The sequence below is a fragment of the Piliocolobus tephrosceles genome, chromosome 21 (assembly GCF_002776525.5).
Source record: "Piliocolobus tephrosceles isolate RC106 chromosome 21, ASM277652v3, whole genome shotgun sequence".
Taxonomy (NCBI): Eukaryota; Metazoa; Chordata; class Mammalia; order Primates; family Cercopithecidae; genus Piliocolobus; species Piliocolobus tephrosceles.
The window spans coordinates 7,158,256-7,181,449 of NC_045454.1; the positions used below are offsets into that span (position 1 = coordinate 7,158,256).

Below are 23,194 nucleotides of genomic sequence, written 5' to 3' on the forward strand. Positions count from 1 at the left end.
GTAATCCCAGCTACTCAGGACACTGAGGCAGGAGAATCACTTGAACCCGGGAAGCAGAGGTCGCAGTGAGCCAAGATCATGCCATTGCACTCCAGCCTGGGTGACAGAGTCATACTCCATCTTAAAAAAAAAAAAAAAAAAAAGGTTCTTCTCCTCTATGTGTCCATGTAGTCTCATCATTTAGCTCCCACTTGTAAGTAGCAAGTTACCATATTTGGTTTTCTGTTCCTGCATTGGTTTGTAAGGGTAATGGCCTCCAGCTCCATCCATGTCCCTGCAAAGGACATGATCTTGTTCTTTTTTATGGCTACATAGTATTCCATGGTGTATATGTACCACATTTTCTTAATCCAGTTTATTACTGATGAACATTTAGGTTGATTCCATGTCTTTGCTATTGTGAATAGTGCTACAATGAACATACGTGTGCATGTGTTTTTAAACAGGATGATTTATACTCCTTTGGGTACACACACTGGGGCCTATGAGAGGGTGGAGGGTGGGAGGATCAGAAAAAAATAACTAATGGGTACTAGGCTTAATACCTGGGTGATTAAATAATCTGTATAACCAACCTCCATGGTGCATGTTTACCTAGGCAACAAATCTGCACATCGTGCCCATGTACCCCCGAACTTAAAAGTTAAAAAAAAGAAACATAAATATTTGCTTAATAAATTCATAAATGAAGCCCAAAAAAAAGGTTCTATTAGATAATGTTTAGTACAGACATTTGTATTATAAATAAATAATATACAAAGAAATCTATGTATAACATGATTAAAATGACCATGAGAACATAGATCCTAAAGAGGGCAAATATTAGTGGGGTGGAGTTAGGGAAAGCATTGTTTTTAACTTACACCTCTCTATTAAGTTGGGAATGGGTTCAGGCTTACAGTCACGACTGGGATCAGCTTGGACAAGTTCCCACAGGCGGGCCAGAATTAGGATGCAGGATCTAGGCCACTCCTGAGAGGGGGTGAGGGCAAGAAAACAACCCCAGAAGCCGGGCACGGTGGCTCACACCTGTAATCCCAGCCCTTTGGGGGGCCGAGGTGGGCGGATCACGAGGTCGGGAGATCGAGACCATCCTGGCCAACATGGTGAAACCCTATCTCTACTAAAAATACAAAAGACCTGGGAGTAGTGGTGCATGCCTGTAATCCCAGCTACTCGGGAGGCTGAGGCAGAAGAATCAATTGAACCCAGGAGACAGAGGTTGCCGAAATCATGTCACAGCACTGCAGCCTGGCGATAGAGACTCCGTCCAAAAAAAAGAAAGAGAAGGAAGGGAGGGAGGGAAGGAAAGAGAGAGAGAGAGAAAGAAAGAAAGAAAAAGAAAGAAAGAAAGAAAGAGAGAAAGAAAGAGAAAGAAAGAAAGAAAGAAAGAAAGAAAGAAAGAAAGAAAGAAAGAAAGAAAGAAAGAAAGAAAGAAAGAAAGAAAGAAAGAAAAAGAAAAGGAAGAGAATCCAATCACTCGGGACGCTGAGACAGGAGAGGCCCCAAAGAAGGACCCAGCCAGAGCCTATTCCCTGAGCTCAGCCCGTCCTTGAATCCCGCCCCTGCCCCTCAGACCCAGCGCACCGGGTCCCTCCCCTGAGAGCAGCCAGGAGGGACTGTGGGACCGGAACATGCGGGGGCGCAGGAGCTGGGCACCGCCTGTCCTTCGGAGGGAGGGTGGAGAGAGAGTGCAGTGGTGCCAACTGCTCTCGCTGCGTCAGGGGTTCCAGAGAGCCAGAACCGCGAAAGCAGGCGGGGGCGTCCCAGAGTCAGCTCTGCCCGCACCCCAGGGCACTGGGGCCGGGCGTGGGGCAGGGGGTGGTATAAGAGGACCGCCCAGCAGAGGGCTGGAGATCTTGGAGCCCAGCTGTGTGCCAGCTCAAGTCCGAACCTGGATCACATCAGATCCTCTCCAGGTGAGAAGAGGCTTCATCAAGGGTGTACCTGTAGGGGAGGGGGCGATGCTGGCTCCGAGCCTGACTCTGCTCCTGAGAGTCAGGGCCTGCAGCCTGGACTCCCGATCCTGAGCAGTGAGAGCCTGGAAGTCTGCAATTTGGGGCCTTTTAGGGAAAAAGGAACTAGGGACTCAGAAGTTTGGGTTCCATAGGGAGGGGCAAGATCGGAGCCTAGATTCCTGGCTCTCTAGGGATCTGAAGAACAGGACTTTTGGGTCTGAGGGAGGAGGGGCTGGGGGCCTGGACTCCTGGGTCTGAGGGAAGAGAGGCTGAGAGTCTGGACTCCTGGTTCTGAGAGGAGGGACTGGGACCTGGACTCCTAGGTCTGAGGGAGGAGGGCGATGAGGGTCTGGCCTCCTGGGTCTGAGGGAGGAGGAGGTTAGGGGTCCGGACTTCTGAGTGTGAGGAAGGAGAGGCCAGAGAAATTTCTGGGTCTGAGGGAGGAGGGGCTGGGCCTGAATGCCTTCTCCTTCTCAGCTCCAGCAGGAGAGGCCCTTCCTGGCCTTGCAGCTCCTGAGCGGCTCAGCAGGGCACCATGGCAGGATCTCTTCTCCTGCCCCTGCAGATCCTACTGCTATCGTTAGCCCTGGGAACTGCCGGAGAAGAAGGTGAAAGCTGGACTGGGAAGCCTGACCTCACCTCGGGGCCCCCACTGACCCTCTCCAGGGAGTCCCTGAGTCAGAACCCCTCCCTCCTCAAACAGCTTCCGTCCTGGGAGGACCAGACTGTCGGCTGAAGCCCCCGCTCTTCCTGCTTCTGCTGCCTCAGGGGTCTCTGTCCCCTCCAGGCCCTGCTTTCTGTGCTCAGTGTCTCTCTGTGGTTCCCCCAATGAGATGCACCTCCTGGGTTTCTGAGCGGGCTCCTTCTGTCTGTCTCTATCCCTGTCTCTTGCTTTCTCTGTATTTCTCCACGCGTTTCCGTCTGTCTCTCTCCATCTCTGACTCCGGGAATCCCTGAGGTGCAGCTTCAGCCTTCCCCTGAGGCTGGCTACCCACATGCTCCTCCGTGTCTCCATCCAGCCCAGGGTGACAAGATTATCGATGGTGCCCCATGTGCAAGAGGCTCCCACCCATGGCAGGTGGCCCTGCTCAGTGGCAATCAGCTGCACTGCGGAGGCGTCCTGGTCGATGAGCGCTGGGTGCTGACTGCCGCCCACTGCAAGATGAAGTAGGTGCCGCCCAAGGCTCTGCTGGAGGTGCGCCAGCATCTCCGACTCCCTATGGAGAGGTGGGGGGGGCGGCTGTCTTTCTGTGCTTACGGCTCTATCCTCCTCTCCCTGGATCTCTGTCCCCCTCTCTCTGAGTCTCTGTCCCTCTCTCTCTGGGTCTCTGTCCCCCCACCCCTGGGTCTTTGCACACCCTCTCTGTCACAGTGTCTCTTCTGAATCACTGAATGTCACTCTCCTCCCAGTGAGTACACCGTGCACCTGGGCAGTGATACGCTGGGCGACAGGAAAGCTCAGAGGATCAAGGCTTCGAGGTCATTCCGCCACCCTGGCTACTCCACACAGACCCATGTTAATGACCTCATGCTCGTGAAGCTCAATAGCCGGGCCAGGCTGTCATCCACGGTGAAGAAAGTCAGGCTGCCCTCCCGCTGCGAACCCCCTGGAACCACCTGTACTGTCTCTGGCTGGGGCACTACCACAAGCCCAGATGGTAGGTGGCCTCAGTGACCCAGGAGTCCAGGCCCCAGCCCCTCCTCCCTCAGACCCAGGAGTCCAGACCCCAGCCCTTCCTCCCTCAGACCCAGGAGTCCAGGCCCCCAGCCCCTCCTCCCTCAGACCCAGGAGTCCAGACCGCAGCCCCTCCTCCCTCAGACCCAGGAGTCCAGGCCCCCAGCCCCTCCTCCCTCAGACCCAGGAGCCTGGGCCACAGCCTTTCTGGCCCTCACCCCATCCTCTCTGACTGACAGCTCCCCCTGCCCCCTGCAGTGACCTTTCCCTCCCCGCAGTGACCTTTCCCTCTGACCTCATGTGCGTGGACGTCAAGCTCATCTCCTCCCAGGACTGCACGAAGGTTTATAAGGACATGCTGGGAAACTCCATGCTGTGCGCTGGCATCCCCAACTCCAAGAAAAACGCCTGCAATGTGAGACTCTCCCCCTCAATCCCTCCCCAGTCCTGGGTACCCTGTCTGCATGCCCCAGGGGCAGAGCTTGACCCAAGTGACTGGGCACCAAGCCTGGCCTTGCCCTCCCCCGAGGCCTGGCCTCCTCAGCCTTTTTCACCTCATTCTCTGCCTAGGTCAGGGGTGGAAGCTTACTTAGGGGCTGATGTGGCCCTGGGGATGGGACAGAGAGTTTAATAGGGGTGAGAAAGTGGGGGTGGGACCAGGGAAGGGGAGTGAGGTGCTGGTCCCAGGCCCAAACCTTAAGGGGGCACTGAAAACTTCAGTGATTGAGATAAATCATAATGCAATATTTAAAAATAAAAAATAAAATTAACACAGCAGTCCACGATGGATAAAATGTTTCCATTTTAAATAAAGAGCAGGTAAATCTTACTGAATTTTCCCTCGCCGTAGGTGCCAGCGTGGCTCAGCACAGTGCTGTACTGGCGACTGGCGCTGTCTTCATTTCAAATGTGGATACGATGTCCATCATGCAGTTTTATGTATAAGATTTGATTTTGTTAAATACTGCATTGAAGTATTATGTGTTACAGTTACTGAGATTTTGTGCCTGAAGCTGATAACTCACTCGACTGACCCTGGCCCTGGTCCCAGGGAAAACACTCTTTCCCTCCACCTCCTCCCCATTCCCTCTTCCTGGCCTTTTGTCATCCCGTCTGTTTCTGAACAGTCTTCCCACATCTCTCTTTGTGACATAATTTCATTTCATCCTTTTCCTCTTTGTTCTTTCTCTGTGTTGAGCTAGCTTGCTCTCTCTCCCTTGCTGTCTCTCTATGCACTCCTCTCTGCTCTCTCTCTTCTCCCTCTTTCTCTCGCTTCTCTCTCTTTCGCTTCTCTCTCTCCCCTCCCCTCCCTCTCTCTCCTTGCCTTGCCCCCCTCCTCTCTCTTTTTTCCTGTCTCTCTGTCTCCTCTCTGGCCCTCTCCTCTCTCTCTCTCCCCCGCTTCTCTGTCTCTCTTCATCTCTCTCCCTTTTCTTCCCTTGCCCTCTCCTTTCTACTCTGTCCCTCTCTCTCTTCTACCTCTCCTCTCCCCACCTGCTCCCTCATCTGTCTTTCTTTCTCTCTCTTGATTCTCCTCCTCTCTTCCAGTCTGTCTCTTCTCTCCCCATCCCGACCCCGTCTCTCTCCCACCTTCTCCCTTCCCCCTTCTCTGTCTCTCTCTTCTCCCTCTTTCTTCTCCACCCCCATCTGTCTGTCTCTCTCTCTCCCCACACCCTTTCCCTCTTCCCCATCTCTCTTTGTCTCTCTCTCTTTTCCCTCTTCCTTCTCCACCTCCAACTCTCTCTGTCTCTCCACACCCATCCTCCTTGCTCATATCTGCACCTTCAGCTCTCAGGGGATGTGGGATGGTGAGTTTTAGGGATAGAGGTGATGGGAAAGAGATGACTGTCCTAGAGAACAGGGTGTTCCCCTTCTCCCCTGGTAAGGGCCAGTTCCATGAATGTGCAAGCTCTGCACTGACACAGAGCCCCACACTCAGAAGGGTCTCAAACTTAGTCTAATGCATTCTTGTTGTTGTCTTGAAATTCTTAATAATTTTTGAACAAAGAGCCCTGCGTTTTCATTTTGCACCAAGCCCTGTAAATTATGTAATTGGTCTTGACCCTGGTCTCCAAGACCATCGTGTCCCCCTTTCTTGTGCAAGACGGCATGCATCCACCCTTTGGAGATGATGTTTCTTCTCCCACTAGCTTGGAGCAGGGTCCTTAACATTGGAAAATAAAGAGTGCTCTGATCCGGAAGTCCCACCCCTTCTCTGCAATTGATCTCATTGGCCAAGGGTCAAACCAGTGTCTTCAAAGGACCTAGTGTGTTCCTAGCACTAGCTCTCCCATTGGTCCCCAGAGACAATGAGTCTCTTCTCATTGGCTGTGTTGGAAGTCCATAATCTGCAAGACAAAGACCGATAACTGAGGAATGTATGATAATGAGTTGGGTTTTCATCTGAAGCCAAAGTTAATCTCCGGCTGTATTCCCTCTAGGGTGACTCGGGGGGACCGTTGGTGTGCAGAGGTACCCTGCAAGGTCTGGTGTCCTGGGGAACTTTCCCTTGCGGCCAACCCAACGACCCAGGAGTCTACACTCAAGTCTGCAAGTTCACCAAGTGGATAAATGACACCATGAAAAAGCATCGCTAACACCCCACCAAGAGTTAAATAACTGTGTGCTTCGAACAGAAAATGCACAGGAGTAAGGACGCTGGTGACCCGTAAAGGCATATTTGACTTTACCTTTCCTCAGAGATATATTTAAACCTCATGCCCTGTTTGCAAACCAATCAAATTGGTAAAGACCTAAAACCAAAACAAATAAGGAAACAAAACCCTCAGTGCTGGAGAAGACTCAGTGAGACGGGCGCTCTCAAACACTGGAAGTGGACATTCTACAATCTTTATGGAAGACAGTTGGTCAACGTACACCGAGACCCTTATTCACCACCTTTGATCCAGTAATGCTAGTCTTAGGAAGAACCTACTAAAAACAACAACAACAACAAAAAAAAAATCCAAAATGTCGAACAAGACTTGAATTTATCATAATATTATTTATCACAGAAATAAAGTGAAAACATCAAACATGTTCCAAAAGTACTGGATGGCTTAAATAATAGTCTGGCTTAGGCACAATGATTTTTTTTTCTTTGAGACAGAGTCTCGCTCTGTTGCCCGGGCTGCAGTGCAGTGATGCAATCTTGGCTCACTGCAACCTCTGCCTCCTGGATTCAAGTGATTCTCATGCCTCAGCCTCCCAAGTACCTGGGACTACAGGTGTGCACCACCACACCAGGCTAATTTTTTTGTGCATTTTTACCAGAGACAGGGTTTCACCATGTTGGTCAGCGTGGTCTCGGATGCCTGACCTCAGATGACCCACTCACCTTGACCTCCCAAAGTGCGGGGATTACAGGCGTGAGCCACCGTGTCCAGCCCATGATGATATTATAAACCTATTAAAAATGATTCTTAGAATTGTTAGTACTATGCAAGAATGTTTAGGCTATATGATGCTAAATGACAAAAGGAAGAGACAAAAATATATACGTATGTGAACTTAACCATAAAAAATAAAATATTCACAGAATCAAATCTGAACACACATGTCCCAGACTGCATACTGGGGTCATCATGAGGTGTCTCCTTCCTTCTGTGTACTTTTCCGTGAATGTGCGCTCTTATAACATGAGAAATAAAGGCGGGAAAAAACGTCTGAAGATCTGTGGTTGGAGAGAGGAGACTTTTCAGGAAGGGAGCCTAGAAAGAAAAATGTGACTGGTTTTGAGCCCTGGTCCTGCCCGCCCTGTTCCAGGGTATAGTTCCGTTTCTCAGATCTCAGTTTTTCCTTCCTGTAAAATGGGAGAGAGAAGAAAGGATGGAGAGAGGAAGAAGGAGGGGAGGAGGGAGGAGAGAACAGGCGGACTTCATCAGTGTGGGAAGGGGTGTGAAATTTGTTTCTGAATATCTCACGAGTGACGAGTGAGGAGGGAGCCAGGCAGTTTTCACCGGGATTGAGATGGCGGTAGACAGGACACAGGGCTCCCACAGGGGTCTGCCAGCAGTGAGCAAACAGTGCTGGAGGAAGACGGTGGCACCTGCTCCCCAAGAAGGGAGGGAAAGGAACCTCGGGAAGGGGGTAGGATGAGGGAGGAGTCCTCTGTGACTCAGAGCCTGGCCACACCTCCAGCCTTCTAACATCAAAGATCCTCTGTGTGGTCACACCTCAGACACTGCTGACTGAGGAGCCACTCTAGCCCAGGACGTGCCCCTCCTACCTGTTCTTCCTGTTTCTCTCCCAGAATTCTGTCCCCACCAACATCCTCCAGATCCTTCCTCTCCTTATCTCATCTTCCTCTGAGTCTCTCCTAACCCAGGCACCCCAGCCCTGTCATATTGCAGAAATTCTGCAGCCACTAATTCTGATTCTCCCATATAGGAGGCTAACACACAAAACACAGGAGTCCAGGATCCCAGCCCCTCCTCCCTCAGACCCAGGAGTCCAGGTCCCCTCTCAGCCCCTCCTCCCTCAGTCCCAGGAGTCCAGGCCCCCTCTCAGCCCCTCCTCCCTCAGACCCAGGAGTCCAGACCTCCTCCCCAGCCCCTCCTCCCTCAGACCTAGGAGTCCAGGGCCCCAAACCCTTCTGTTTCTGGGCCTGTCAAGTTTAAAGAATGTCAAAATTTTTCAACCACTCATTCCCCTGAAGTTTTATCAACATTTTCTCTCTCTTCTACAAACCACTCCAATATTCAATCTAGAATTTTTAAAAGTAACAAAACATTGCATTTGCACTAAGTCAGCCCGGAGACCCCAGCCCTGGCCCTCTGCTCTCCTATATGCAAGGTAGATTGGTTTGCAATGATTGAGATGGTACTAATGTTGATTTTTTTTTTTTTAAGTAATTCATTTTTCTTTGGGTAAGGAGTAGAGTGTGGTAGTTAAGGGATTAACTCCCAATCCTGGCTTCCTAGGTTCGAATCCCAGTTCTAGCCCCTACAAGCTATTTTCCTTTAAGCTCATTAGTTCTCCCGTCCCCTGTTCCTTCATCCTTGAAGTGGGAGAAAAAGCACCTATTTCTAGGGTTATTACAGAGATTCAAGAAGTCAATATACAGAAAGCGCTCAAACATTTTATGGCACAGTGTAAGCCTTCATTGGACATTGGTTTTAGTTTTTTGTTTGTTTGTTTTGTTTTTGAGACAAAGTCTTGCTCTTGTTATCCAGGCTGGAGTGCAATGGCGCGATCTCAGCTCACTGCAACCTCCGCCTCCCAGGTTCAAGTGATTCTCCTGCCTCAGCCTCCCAAGTAGCTGGTATTACAGGCGACTGCCATCATGCCCAGCTAATTTTTGTATTTTTAGTAGAGATGGGGTTTCACCGTGTTGGTCAGACTGGTCTCAAACTCCTGACCTCAGGCGATCCACCCGCCTCGACCTCCCGAAGTGCTGGGATGACAGGCGTGAGCCACCGCGCCTGGCCTAGGCATTGGTTTTTATTGTTTATGATTTCTGGCACTTTTTTCTGCTTACAGTCTCATGAAGTTTCCTTATACATTTTTCTTTTTTTGATATAAGGTCTTGCTGTATCATCCAGAGGCTGGAGTGTGGTGGCATGACCATAGCTCACTGCAGCCTCAATCTCCTGGGCTCAAACAATCCTTTTGCCTCAGCCTTTTGAGTAGCTAGGACCACGCCTGGCTGATTTTTTTTTTTTTTTTAAGTAGAGATGGGGTCTCACTATGTTGTCCAGGCTGGTCTCTAATTCCTAAGCTCAAGTAATCCTCCCACTTCAGCCATCCAAAGTGCTGGGATTACAGGTGTGAACCACTGCACCCAGACAAAAGAATTTATGTATTGAAGATTTTTGCAGAGCAAGTCAATCTGGAGCAAAATATCCAGTAAATAAGCATTCAAAGTGTGCAGAGATGGCAAACCATGAAGGTCACCAGAGAAGTGATAGAGTTAGGAATTTCTTTCTCTTCAAAGTCCCTCCACTCCCCACAGCCTAACACCTCCCTTCTTTCCCCACCCAGCTCTCAACAATTCCTCCCAAGTTCACTCACCTCATACTGTCATAAGATAGACCCAGCCAGGCCACCGAGGGATGGGCCACATCCACTGCCGTGTCGGAAGTTGAGTTCCCATTCAGGCTCCACCATTTCCTGGATGTTTGACGTTGAGCAATGAACTTCCTGTTCTGAGCCTCAGTTTTCTTATCTGTAAAATGAGAGTGGGTGTGATAAAGTCATTTAGTCATTTGATCACTCTTTCCTAAGGCTGATTCTGGGCCAGGTCCTGTGTGGTTGCTTGGGACACAGGGATGAGTCAGTCCCGTACCTGCCCTCAAAGAGCTCATGGTCCAGTGGAAGAGACGACGAATGTCAATCCAGGTGGCCCCCGTCCAGGGTGAGTTGAGGGAGACACCTGCTGTGGGAACCTACGTGAGAGGATGAGTAGGTGGAGGTTGGGTGGTGTTCACGGAAGTTTTCCTGGAGGAAGTAATGTCCAAGCAAAGACTTGAAGGACAGGTTATTGCCAGGAAAAGGTGGGAAAAACATGCTAAGAAGAGAGAATAGGCCGGGTGCAGTGGCTCATGCCCATAATCCCAACACTTTGGGAGACCGAGGTGGGCAGATCACCTGAGGTCAGGAGTTCACGACCAGCCTGGCCAACATGGTGAAATCTCATCTCTACTAAAAATACAGGCACGGTGGCATGTGCCTGTAATCCCAGCTGCTTGGGAGGCTGAGGCAGGAGAATCGTCTGAACCCAGGAGGCAAAGGTTGCAGTGAGTAGAGATCATGCCACTTCACTCCAGCCTAGGCGACAGAATGAGACTCCGTCTCAAGAAGAAGAGGGAATAGCATTCGGTGAAGGGCCAGAAGCCAGAGGGCATGGCACAGGTCAGGGAAGCTTGATGTGTTCTAGAAAGCTGGAGCCACACGGAGATGTAGGCATAGCTGTGTCATGCAGTGTGAGGGCCACTCACCACTCAGGACTGGTTTTAAAAATTTTTTGACAGGGTTTGACTCTGTCACACTGGAGTGTAGTGGCGTGATTATGACTTACTGCAACCTGGGCCTCCAGGCTCAAGGAACTATCCCACGTCAGCCTCCTGTATGGCTGGTACCACAGATGTGTGCCACCTAGGCAATTTATTTATTTATTTATTTATTTTAGAGAGATAGGGTCTCGCTGTAATGCCCAGGCTGGTCTTGAACTCCTAGGCTCAAGTGATCTTCCCACCTCTGCTTCCCAAAGTGCTTGGATTACAGGTATGAGCCACCTTGTCCAGCCACGTCCAGGGCTCTTGATAGCTTAAAATGAGCTCTGACTGAGACATCTGTAAATATATATGACACAACAGATTCCAAACACTCAGGGTGCCAAAAAGGAAGAAGGGCAAATAATCCCTTTACTAATTTTCTTATTTTTATTTAATATGATAATATTTTGGATATATTGAATTCCACGAACTATTAGAATTAGCTGCTCCTGTTTCTTCCTAATTTTTACTTTCTTTTAAATTTATCTATTATTATTATTGAGTTGGGGTCTCGCTCTGTTGCCCAGGCTGGGGCGCAGTGGCACAGTCACAGCTCACTGTAGCCTCGACCTCCCAGGCTCAACAATTCTCCCACCTCAGCCTCCTGAGTAGCTGGGACTACAAGTGTGCACCACCACATCTGGCTAATTTTTTTGCTTTTTGCAGAGATGGTTTCTCACTATGTTACCCAGGCTGGTCATGAACTCCTGGACTCAAGCTATCTACCCACCTTGGCCTCTCAAAGTGCTGGGATTACAGACATAAGCCACCATGCTTGGCCTTAAATTTATTTTTTAATCGACAAGTAAAAATTGTATCTATTTCTGGTGTATAACATCATGTTTGATATATGTATGTATACATTGCGGAATGGCTAAACCAAGTTATTTAACATATGCATTATTTTACACCCTTAGTTTTTGTGGTAAGGACACTTAAAAAATCTTCTGACTTAAAAAAAAAGTGTGGTGATCGGAAAACATAAATGTGCATGCGTGCTTGGCATCACATTTCAACGGCCAGGGCTTCTCTGGATGCTAAAGGTCCTCAAACGCCAGGCTGGGGGGATGGGACTTGGTCCCAAGAGAGATGGGGGCCCAGGACAGGGCTGTGAGAGGAGGGGGAAGGTCAGCACAAGGCACAGGAAGGCCTCTCTGGGGTCAGGCGAGGGATACAGAGTTCAGAGGGATCCTGGTCCAGGTGGAAGAGGGTGCAGCTCTGAGTTGGGGTTGGGGGTGTGGGGGCAGAGAGGAAGGGATGCCCCAGAGAGAGGAGGCAGAGGGATAGGGCCTGGCCACTGGGCTGTGCAACATCAGACCTGCTGTCTGTGAGGATGGCAGGTCCTGAGAAGAAGATGCTGAGGTCAGTGGGGACCAAGTGTGAGAGGGAGCACCCAGAGAGGATACTGAACACCAAAGTAGTCTTCTTCCCTGGAGTGATGGGGGCTGGGCAATGCAAGATGACAATTAGATTCAATGCAAGAGAAATAGAAGGGTGGCTGGGAGCAGGGGCTCATGCCTGTGGTCCCAGCTCTTGGGGAGACTGAGGTGGGAGAGTCGCTTGAGCCCAGGAGGGTTGAGGCTGCCACGAGCAAGGATCGTGCCACTGCACTCCAGCCTGGGCAACAGAACAAGACCTTGTCTCAAAAGAAAAAAGAATTTTTAAAAAAGTGACCTGTAATGCCCAGGCCAAGCAAATGCTGAGCCAGACTTCATTCCTATCATTGTCCTTATTACCCAGTGACATCCCCCTCCTCATTTCCCTCCACTCTGCCACACACACACCCTCACCCTCCAGCCCATACCAACCACCCCAACCACTGCCTGAGGTTTCCCATGTGCACCCAGGCCAGCATTTTCACAGCCTCTCCTCCTGACCTACGCCTGGCTCAGCTTTCTAGGCCCAAGTTCAAAGGCACCTCCCTAAGTCTTCCCGGATTCCTCTGCCACTGCCCGGCGGCACCATCTCATCACAGCTCCGCTCCCAAGTGCTCTCCGATTTCCGCTAAGCTCCATGCTCCTCACTGTGTGTCTGCATCTCATCAATAAGTCCTCAAGTCCTCCTGCATCCTGCTAGCTTCCTCATCGCTCGGGAATCACCCCCGCTAGTTCCTGGGGAACCTGACTCCCTTCTGGGCACACACAGTGCTTCCCCAGGGGAAATCTAAGAAGAGACCCAGGGGAAGATAAACATGGAGAGTCAGAGAATCAAGGGGAAAGAAAGGGAGAGAGGCCAGGCACAGTGGCTCCCACCTGTAATCCAGCACTTTGGGAGGCCAAGGGGGGTGGATCACCTGAGGTCAGGAGTTTGAGACCAGCCTGGCCAATATGGCGAAGCCTCTTCTCTACTAAAAATACAAAAAACATTTAGCCAGGCATGGTGGTGGGTGCCTGTAATCCCAGCTACTCGGGAGGCTGAGGCAGAAGAATTGCTTGAACTCAGGAGGCAGAGGCTGCAGTGAGCTGAGATCACACCACTGCACTCCAGCCTGGGCAACAGAGCAAGACTCCATCAAAAAAAAAAAAAAAAGAAGAAGGAAGGAAGGAAAGAGAGATGAAGGGAGAGAAAAAAGAGAGAGAGAGACAGGGACAAAATAAAGTGGAGAAAAAAAGTAGAGAGACACAAATACTGAGACTGAGATGGGAGAGAGAGAGAGAGATGGAAGCCCCCTCCCCACCATGGCCAGCGAGACAGATGGAGCGAGAGACCTCAGGGGTGGGCAGGCTTGGAGGAGCAGGACCAGGAGGATGCAGAGTGCTGAAATCTCCAGTCAGGGCCAGGTGGGCAGTCAGAGACTGCAAAGGAGGACTGTCAGACAGGGACAAAAGGAAGCCATTGATGTAACCGTCCTCCCGCCTGCCCGCCGGAAGAGAGGTTGAGGCGCGGAGCTGCTGGGAGCATGGCACTGGGGTGCTGGGGGCGGACAAAGCCCAATTGTTCCTGGGCCCTTTCCCCATAGCGCCTTGGCCTGCTCCCCAGCCCGGGGCAGGGGCGGGGCCCAGTGTGGTGACACATGCTGTCTCCCTGCCGGGCTGGCTCGCTCTCTCCTGGGGACACGGAGGTCGGCAGGCAGCACACACAGGGACCTACGGGCAGGTGTGTGAGTCACCCCAACCCCACTGAACCTGGGCAAGCTGGTTCCCAGTGCCCGAGGGCTCTGGAGCCCGGAGTGAGGGCCTGCGGGTCCCTGGGTGGCACAGAGAGTGCTGGGGGCGCAGGGAGGCCTGGGGCACCATCTGCTTGCCCCAGAGGCCGGAATTTGTCTTCAGACACTTGCTTTCTCCAAGACCTGGAGGTCTAAGGACTGAGCCGACTAGAACTTCCTCTGCCTCAGATTCAGGCCCCAGCCCCTCCTCCCTCAGACCCAGGAGTTTAGGTCCCAGCCCCTCCTCCCTCAGACCCAGGAGTCCAGGCATCAGCCCCTTAGACCCAGGATTCCAGGCCCCCAGCCCCTTCTCCCTCAAACCCCACAGGCCCAGGAGTCTAGGCCCCCAGCTCCTCCTCCCTCAGACCCAGGAGTCCAAGTCCCCACCTCCTCCCTCAGACCCAGGAGTCCAGGCCCCAAGCCACTCCTCCATCAGACCCAGGAGTTCAGTCCTCAGCCCCTCAGACACAGGAGTCCAGGCTCCCAGCTCCTCCTCCTTCAGTCCCAAGGGTCCAGGCCCCCAGCCCCTTCTCCCTGAGACCCAGGAGCCCAGGCCCTCACTACACTCAGGGACCAGTGCTCCCCTCCCTGGAGGCCTGGTCAGGGGTCACCAGGAGCAGAGCATGGGGGCGGGAGGAATGTGTGTGGGAGGCCTGGGTAAGGAGGAAAAGGGTGTAGCCAGTCTCCCGGCTCAGGGACCTGAGAGACAGGGGTTAAAAGGACGTTCCAGAAGCATCTGGGGACAGAACCAGCCTCTTCCAGGGAGGCCTGGGAGCTGGGGGGGTGTGTCTGGCAGTCCCTGCAGCTCTGGGCTCCTCGGCCCCTGCGTCCTCCGCTTAGCTGTGCCACTGCATCTGAATGTCTTCTCTCCCCACGGCTCCCCGCGTTTCTAACTCTTTCTGCCTCCTCATCTCGAAGCTGTTCCTTCCCCGCACTCAAGAATCCCCAGAGGCCCGGAGGCCTGCAGCAGGTAAGATCACAGGCATCACAGAACCTGCCGGGTGGGCGGGGTGGGTGACCGCTGAGCACAGAGCCGGGCTCAGAGGAAAACTCCTATACAGAAGAAGAACGCTAGGGCCCCCTAGGGTAACCCTCTCCTGTCTACAGGAAGGCAAATCAACAGGCAAAAAAGTAGAAAGATGTAATGAGAATTTCCCCATGAGTCACTGGACCAGTGGATGGAGTTCTGAATTCTCTTTGGCACTGTTTTCGTGGGCTCCTCTGATGGAAGACATGGGCTGGGGAAGAAATCAGCAGGCTAGACGGGAAGGACAGAGGTCAAGGCAGGAGAGCGTAGCAGGCCAGGGAGGAAGGAGAGGATGCGGAGGGCGCAGACGGAGGGATGTGGGGAGGGTCGAGGTAGTGACTGATGGACCATGCGGCTTCCCCTCCCAGGAGCAGCCATGAAGAAACTGATGGTGGTGCTGAGCCTGATCGCTGCAGGTGGGGAAAGGGCATTTGGATGGGGGAGGTTTACAGACATGGTGGGGCTTGTTGATGGAGAAGAGGCTGGTATTGGGGATGGGGATAGGCACAGGGTTGGGGTTGGGGGGCTTTGAAATGAGGAAGACGTTGGGGATCAGGCTAAGGGTGGGGAAGACAGATGGGGAGGGTGGTGGAGGTGGGCTTGAAGGTATGAGGGTTTGGGGCGGGGTTGGCTTGAGGGATGGGGATCTAAATGGAGAAGAGGTAGGAGGTACGTTGGAAAGTTGGAGAAAGCCCGGGGATAGGGGAGACAGTTGGGTTTGCAATGGGAATGGGGTAAGTTTGGGAATGGAAATACAGAGAAACTTTTTTTTTGTTTTTCTTTTTTTGGAGGCAGGGTCTCGCTCTGTCACCCAGGCTGGAGTGTAGAGGCACGATCATCCATAGTTCACTGCTGACTTGAACTCTTGGGTTTCAAGCGACCCTCCCACCTCAGCCTCCCAAGTAGCTGGGACTACAGGTGTATGCCACCATACCCTGCTAATTTATTTTTATTTTTATTTTTATTTTTATTTTATTTGTGGAGACGAGGTCTCAATGTGTTACGCAGGCTGGTCTCAAACTCCTGGGCTCAAGCGATTCTCCTGCCTCAGCTGGGATTACAGGCAGGCATAAGCCACTGCACCTGACCAGTCTTGACTGGAGTTCATCTTGAGGGGGATGCGCGTGGTTTCTCCAGAACTCCTCTCTGACTCAGATCCTCTCTCCCTCAGTCTGGGCAGAGGAGCAGAATAAGTTGGTGCATGGCGGACCCTGCGACAAGACATCTCACCCCTACCAAGCTGCCCTCTACGCCTCGGGTCACTTGCTCTGTGGCGGGGTCCTTATCCATCCTCTGTGGGTCCTAACAGCTGCCCACTGCAAAAAACCGTGAGTCTACGCCATAAATGAACAGCAGATGCGACTGAACCCCGAGGGTGTCTTGTATCTTGTAGATGTCAGGCAGGAGGTGATACAGGCATCCCCCCATCCCAGCACGAGGCCATCTGATAGCCAGGTGCATTCGATCATTGCTTAATTGAGTACTTAATGTGTGCCAGGCCCTGCGGGCATAGCAGTGGGAAAAAAAAACAAGCAAAATTGCTGTCTTCATGAACTTACCTTCTAATGGGGGAATCGGATCATTTGGGAACCTGCAGGGCATGATGGGCATTTGGATTTAATTCTGAGCACAGTAGGCAGCCACTGGGCAGTTTTGTTTTTGTTGTTTGTTTTTTGAGACACAGTGTTGCTCTGTCACCTAGGCTGGAGTGTAGTGGCATGATCTCAGTTCACTGCAACCTCCGCCTCCCGGGTTCCAGCGATCCTCCTGCCTCAAGTAGCTGCGATTACAGGCGCGCACCACCTTGCCTGGCTAATTTTTGTGTTTTTGGTAGAGACGGGGTTTCACCATGTTGGCCGGGCTGGTCTCAAACTCCCGACCTCAGGTGATCTGCCCACCTCAGCCTCCCAAAGTGCTGGGATTACAGGCATGAGCCACCACACCTGGCCTGATTTATATTTTTACAAGCTACCACGTGGAAGGTGGACTGGGCAAGAGAAGAGGGAGGGAGGCCCACGTGGGGGCTGTTGCTTTCATCCGGCGACATAAGAGGGTGGCTTGAACCCAGGCGGTGGCAATGGGGATGGAGGGGTGTTGAATATTTTGGGATGTGGAATTTTGTGACTGAGCCAGCAGAATTTGTCCACAAGAAACAGGAGGGAGAGGAAAGAAGCAGGGCTGGATCTGGGTATTTGTCCTGAACAACTGGGTGTTTTGCCATGTCTTTCTCTGAGCTGGGGGAGAGGGAAAGAGAAACAGGCTGGGTGTGGGCAGGGGAGCATCTGACATTTTGCTGTAGCCCCGGTGAGTTTGAGATGCCTGGGAGATGTCCCAGCAGGGAGGCCGGGGAGGCCTCTGGAGCTCAGAGGAGAGGTCAGGGCTGGAGGTTAAAATGAAGGCATCGTCAGCAAACGGGTATATTTAAAGCCATGGGACTAGATGAGATCATCCAAAAAGCTGGCATAGTTGGAGGAGCTGGAGGGCCCAGGACGAAAACCCCCGGCGCTGATTCTCACAAGTTGGATTCACAAAAGCTGCCACTTGTTTAATGCTAACTACCAATCAGGTGCTGAGTGAAGCCATTTACACATCTTTCCCAGAATGCCCACCACAAGGGACTCTTGGCACCATTTTGCAAATGAGGAAACTGAGGTGCAGCAAAATGGCAATCCCTGGGATGGTTCCCCCAACCCCAAGGAGACCTGGGATGACTCTCACCACCATCATTCATTCCTTCAATGCACATTGACTAAGGGCCCCGCTAAGTCCCACGTTCGAGTTGGGCAGTGGAGATTCAGCAATGGATGAGACATCATCATCCCTGCCCTCAGGAGCACAAGGACAGAAAGGGGCAGACAAGCAGATATTTAAGAAGCAAAGTGGGGGCCAGGCATGGTGGCTCACGCCTGTAATCCCAGCCCTTTGGGAGGCCGAGGTGGGTGGATTACCTGAGGTCAGGAGTTTGAGACCAACCCGGCCAACATGGCGAAACCCTGTCTGTACTGAAAATACAAAAAAATTAGCCAGGCGTGGTGGTGGGCTCCTGTAATCCCAGCCACTTGGGAGGCTAAGGCAGGAAAATCGCTTGAACCTGGGAGGCGGAGGGTGCAGTGAGCTGAGATGGCGCCATTGCACTCCAGCCTGAATGACAGAGCAAGATTCTGTCTGAAAAAAAAAAAAAAAAAAAAAGGAAAGAAAGAAGAAGCAAATTGGGCTGGCCGTGGTGGCTCACGCCTGTAATCCCAGCACTTTGGGAGGCCGAGGCGGGTGGATCACTTGAGCCCAGGAGTTCAAAGCTGCAGTGAGCTGTGATCTACAGAGCACCACTGCAGATCCAGCCTGGGTGACAGGGCGAGACCCTGTGTCAAAAAAACAAACAAACAAAAGAAGCAAACCCTTCAAAGCCCCATACAAGGACAAATTATGAAGGAAAAGAATAAGGGTATCTACTTTAGATGGAGGAGGGTCAGGAAGGACTTTCTGATGAGATAAAATCCAAGTGGAGGCATGAAGATGGGAAAAGAGTGTTCAGGGCAGAGGAAAGGCAGTGATAACAGCCCTGAGGTGAGAACCGTCTTGAGTATTCTCAGAAAAGAAAGTTCTCCGTTCACTAGGGGGCAGAAGGTGCTGGGAGATAAGGTTGGAAAGTGACTACAGCCAGATCCACACAGGGTCTCCAGTGCCAAGTGGAGGAGCCCAGGCTTTACTCTTAGGACAATGGGGAGCCATGGGAGACGTTTGAGCAAGGGAGTGACTCTCTTTGTTTCAGGAATATGTATCAAACACCTATCATGTGCCAGGTGCTGATCAAGGCACTGGAGATACTATATCTGAATAGAACAAAAATCCCCATCTTGACATCCTAGAGCTGCACTGTCTAATGTGGTAGCCATCAGTCACATATAGCAAATTATATTGAAATGAATGAAATGGAAAATCCACAAGCCACATTTCAAATACTCAGCAGTCACCTGCAGCTTGTGGCTCCCCCAGCCACCTCTGGACAGTGCAGATAGAGAACATGGCATTGTAGCATTTCGTGGACACCATTGCTCTGCAAGGAGGAGAAACAATACAATGAGTAAATATTTCACGATAAATATATAGCATGTCAGATGATTGTGATAGGTTCTCTGGTGGAACAGAAAGCAGGGGAGGGAGATAGGAATTGTCTACTGGAATAGATATTGGTATTTTAATTGGGCCACTAAGGAAGGCTTCCCTGAGAGGCGACATTTTTTTTTTTTTTTTTGAGGCGGAGTCTCGCTCTGTCGCCCGGACTGGAGTGCAGTGGCCAGATCTCAGCTCACTGCAAGCTCCGCCTCCTGGGTTTACGCCATTCTCCTGCCTCAGCCTCCCGAGTAGCTGGAACTACAGGCGCCCGCCACCTCGCCCGGCTAGTTTTTGTATTTTTAGTAGAGACGGGGTTTCACCGTGATAGCCAGGATGGTCTCGATCTCCTGACCTCGTGATCCACCCGTCTCGGCCTCCCAAAGTGCTGGGATTACAGGCTTGAGCCACCGCGCCCGGCCGAGAGGCGACATTTAAAGGCAGTGAGGGAGTGAGGTATGCAAACACTTGGAGGACAGACTTGCTGGCAGATGGAACAGCAGTGCTAAGGCCCTGGGGTGGTAAGACCACTATTGTGTTCAAGGCAAGACGGGGAAGCTGGTGTTTGGCTGGAGCAGAGGGAGAGAAGGGGAGAGTGGAAGGAGAAGATGTCTGAGAGGTGATGGGACAGTGCTTGCAAGGCCTGGTGCACCACGTTGAGAACTTTGGCTTTGATTCTAAGTGAGATGGGAGGCATAGGAGGGGCTGAGCAGGGGAGGCACGGGACCAACTTATGTTGTTAAAATAGTTCTGGTTGCTTTGTGGAGGATGGACTGTGGGGGGCCAGAGACAGAGCAGGGAGCCCAGCGAGGAGGCTACTGCTCTAGTTCAGGTCAGAAGTGAAAAGGCAGCTCAAACCAAAATGGTAGCCATGGGAAAGGTGAGATGTGGTCTGATTCTGGATATGCTTCAGAGGGGCATAAGCATTTCTGGACAGCTTGGATGTAGGGCATGAAATAAAGAGAGTGAAGAATAGCCCCCAAGATTATTCTGAAAGGATGGAATTGCCATTTACTCAGCTGGGGAAGACTGTGGGAGGATCAGGCCAGCTGATTCCTGACTTCTCAGCCCTCTCTGAAGCCTCAGCTGTAGCCCAAGGGCTCCAGGTGAGACCCAGCCCTCTTCCTTCCCAGAAATCTTCAGGTCTTCCTGGGGAAGCATAACCTTCGGCAAAGGGAGAGTTCCCAGGAGCAGAGTTCTGTTGTCCGGGCTGTGATCCACCCTGGCTACGATGCTGCCACCCATGACCAGGACATCATGCTGTTGCGCCTGGCACGCCCAGCCAAGCTCTCTGAACTCATCCAGCCCCTTCCTCTGGAGAGGGACTGCTCAGCCAACACCACCAGCTGCCACATCCTGGGCTGGGGCAAGACAGCAGATGGTCAGTAGTGGGAGGCTGGTGGGGAGCAGGCTACTGGCTACTGGGGGAAGTGGGCCAAAGGATGGAGGGTGGGACAGCTGGTGAGGGGCCCTGGGAAGATGGGCTAATGGTAAGGACCAATGGGACAAGGTTTCAATAGGCGAAAGGTCAAGGGAGAGGGAGGGTGAATTTGGGAGTGGGGCCAATCAGTGAACAGCCAATGGAAAATGTCGACCAATGGGTGAATAGCATGGGAGAGTTGGAACACAAGATGAAGGTTCAATGAATAGGAAAGGTCAGTGGGGAAACTCTAATCAGGAAGGAGGCCAGAGGTCAAAGAGGACTGATTAGGATTCACTGAAGAGCAGGAAGGAATAGTGGAGAAGAAACTGATGGAAGAAGAGAAACCAATAAAGCACAAGAGCAGACTGAAGGATGTGAATTGAGACAGTAAATGGGGGTAGAGCTGATGGAAGAGGGACTAAGAGGAAAGGATTAATCGTCCAGAGGAGTCACTAGAGGAAAAAACAGGTGCAATAGATCAGTAGGAACCATGAAGGTGGGCCTGTGTGTGAAGGGCCAATAAGAAAGGTGAACCACTCGATGAAGGGCCAATGGGAAGGGAGAGCCAGTGGAGGATGGTAAGGCCAGTTAGAAAAGGACCAAGGAGGGAGGCAGACCAATAGGAAGAGAGACCCAATGAGGGAGGGCAGGGCTAGTTAGGAAAGGACTAATGAGGAAGGTAGACCATTGGATGAAGGGCCAATAGAAAGGGAGGACCCATGAGGGAGGGTGGAGACAGTTAGAAAAGGACCAATGAAGGAGGTGGACCATTGGATGAAGAACCAGTAGAAAGGAAGAACCAGTGGGAGAGGGCGTGGCTACTTAGGAAAAGACCAATGGTTATAGAGTGACCCATCAAGATGAATCAATGAGCAAGAAGTGTCCAATGAAGAATGGACTACTGAGCAGGAGGGGTACAGTAGAGGAGGGCCTAATAGAGGCAGAGACCTCCAGGTCAACTGAAACTACTGAAGAAGGTGGGACCATTGGAAGAGAGAAAAGTGGAGGAGGGACCTAAGAGAAAAGGAAAACCAATAGGAAATGAGGACTCCTGGAGACGAGACTATTAATGAGGAAGACAGCCAATGGGAGGGAAGAATGATAGAAAGAGGGACCAATTAGGAGGCAGGTATGATGGAAATGGGCTGTAAGAATGAGAGACAAACAGGAAGAGGGGAACCAATGGAAAAGAGGGACCAGTAGGGGATGGAGGACTTATAGGGGTTGGGGGATGGCTGGGGAGGATGTGAGGAGTGCAAGGCCTGGGCTGAGTCTGGCCCATCTCTCTCCTTACAGGTGATTTCCCTGACACCATCCAGTGTGCATACATCCACCTGGTGCCCCGTGAGGAGTGTGAGCATGCCTACCCCGGCCAGATCACCCAGAACATGTTGTGTGCCGGGGATGAGAAGTATGGGAAGGATTCCTGTCAGGTGAGGTGACCAGGACCTGCCGGCTACACAGCCAGAGACAGGACAAAGACACAAAAACATGGCCAGACACAGGAAGAGAAAGATACAGGCTAAAAGAGAGCTTTTCAGAGACAGATAGAGACAGGCTGAGGGAGAACCCAAGCCCTGAAAAGGAGAGACTTAGTAAAGATGGGGTGTCACCACGTTGGCCAGGCTGGTCTCAAACTCCTGACCTCATGATATGCCCACCTCGGCCTCCCAAAGACACACAGAGACACAGTCAGGGACATGCAGAGATATAAAGACACAACCGGCAGAGACAGGAAGTGCAGAGACAAGGATGGAGGTAGAGGGGTCAAGAATCAGAGAGACCAAGGCGCGGTGGCTCACATCTGTAATCCTAGCACTTTGGGAGGCCGAGGTGGGAGGATCACCTGGGGTCAGGAGTTTGAGACCAGCCTGACCAACATGGTGAAACCCTATCTCTACTAAAAATACAAAAATTAGGCCGGGCACAGTGGCTCATGCCTGTAATCCCAGCACCTTGGGAGGCCGAGGTGGGTGAATCACCAGTCAACAGATTGAGACCATCCTGGCCAATATGGTGAAATTTCATGTCTACTAAACATACAAAAATTAGCTGGGTGTAGTGGTGGGTGCCTGTAGTCCCAGCTACTCAGGAGGCTGTGGCAGGAGAATCACTTGAAACCAGAGGCGGAGGTTGTTGCAGTGAGCCGAGATCGTGCCACTGCACTCCTGCCTGGGTGACAGAGCAAGACTCTGCCTCAAAAAAAAAAAAAAAACAGCAAGCAAACAAACAAAAATTATCCAAGCATGGTGGCACACACCTGTAATCCCAGCTACTCGGGAGGCTGAGGCTGGAGAATCGCTTAAACCCGGGAGGCGGAGGCTGCAATGAGCTGAGATAGCGCCACTGCACTCCAGCCTGGGGACAGAGCCAGACTCTAACTAAAAACAAAAAGAACCAAAGAGAGGCAGTAAGGAGGCAGATGGTGTGAGCGGACTGTCCTTCCTCAAACGCAGCCCCCACGAGTTCTGCTCAGAAACAACCAGGCTCTGGAGGAGGGAGACGCTAGTTGGGGAAAGGGGACTCCCTCCTGAATACTTTAACTTGGGTTTCCTCCATTGTCATCCATCCAGGCTCTCCTCTTTGTGCCAGAATGACTAATGCATTGAGGGATGTGCAGAGACCAACCAAGAGGGAGACTGAGGCAGAAACAGAGACAGAGACAGGGAAAGCGATACATAGCAACTTGGACACAAAGAAAGGGCAGGCGGGCAAGACTGTCCTCAAGACACGAGGTGGAGAGGTGTCCCGGGACTGAATAGTGCCAGGCGTATCTCTCCCTGGGCCTTCCTTACCTCTCCCACCTGGGTCTTACCGTCTCTTCCCCCTCCCTCTCCTCCTGCCCTTCTTCCTCCTTCTCTTCC

At 51.8% G+C, this 23,194-nt stretch overlaps 2 protein-coding genes across 6 annotated transcripts in view; both read left to right on the forward strand.

The window, feature by feature from the left end:
• The first annotated feature begins 1,710 nt into the window (after window positions 1–1,710).
• Window positions 1,711–7,296, forward strand: KLK7 (kallikrein related peptidase 7). Of its 3 annotated transcripts, XM_023182550.2 has the most exons (6): window positions 1,732–1,919; window positions 2,436–2,566; window positions 2,978–3,125; window positions 3,369–3,616; window positions 3,912–4,048; window positions 6,072–7,296. In XM_023182550.2, the coding sequence occupies exons 2-6, from the start codon at window positions 2,494–2,496 to the stop codon at window positions 6,225–6,227; spliced, it is 762 nt and encodes a 253-aa protein (XP_023038318.1). In that variant the 5' UTR covers window positions 1,732–1,919; window positions 2,436–2,493; the 3' UTR covers window positions 6,228–7,296. The 3 variants fall into 3 exon arrangements, with proteins under 3 accessions (XP_023038320.1, XP_023038318.1, XP_023038319.1); XM_023182552.1 differs by lacking the exon at window positions 2,978–3,125 and having other exon boundaries at window positions 1,711–1,919; XM_023182551.2 differs by lacking the exon at window positions 2,436–2,566 and having other exon boundaries at window positions 1,738–1,919; window positions 6,072–6,708.
• A 6,253-nt stretch (window positions 7,297–13,549) lies between these two features.
• The window catches only part of KLK6 (kallikrein related peptidase 6), a 15,678-nt gene continuing 6,033 nt past the window's right edge, over window positions 13,550–23,194 (forward strand). Inside the window, exons 1-6 of one of the 3 annotated variants that reach the window (XM_026448379.1) lie at window positions 13,550–13,721; window positions 14,689–14,740; window positions 15,166–15,213; window positions 15,969–16,125; window positions 20,041–20,288; window positions 21,627–21,763. In XM_026448379.1, coding sequence (XP_026304164.1) covers window positions 15,174–15,213; window positions 15,969–16,125; window positions 20,041–20,288; window positions 21,627–21,763 — 582 coding nt within the window. In that variant the 5' untranslated portion in view covers window positions 13,550–13,721; window positions 14,689–14,740; window positions 15,166–15,173. Of the gene's footprint in view, window positions 13,722–14,688; window positions 14,741–15,165; window positions 15,214–15,968; window positions 16,126–20,040; window positions 20,289–21,626; window positions 21,764–23,194 lie in introns of those variants that run through there. The other 2 variants (XM_026448380.1, XM_026448381.1) reach the window with 2 other exon arrangements.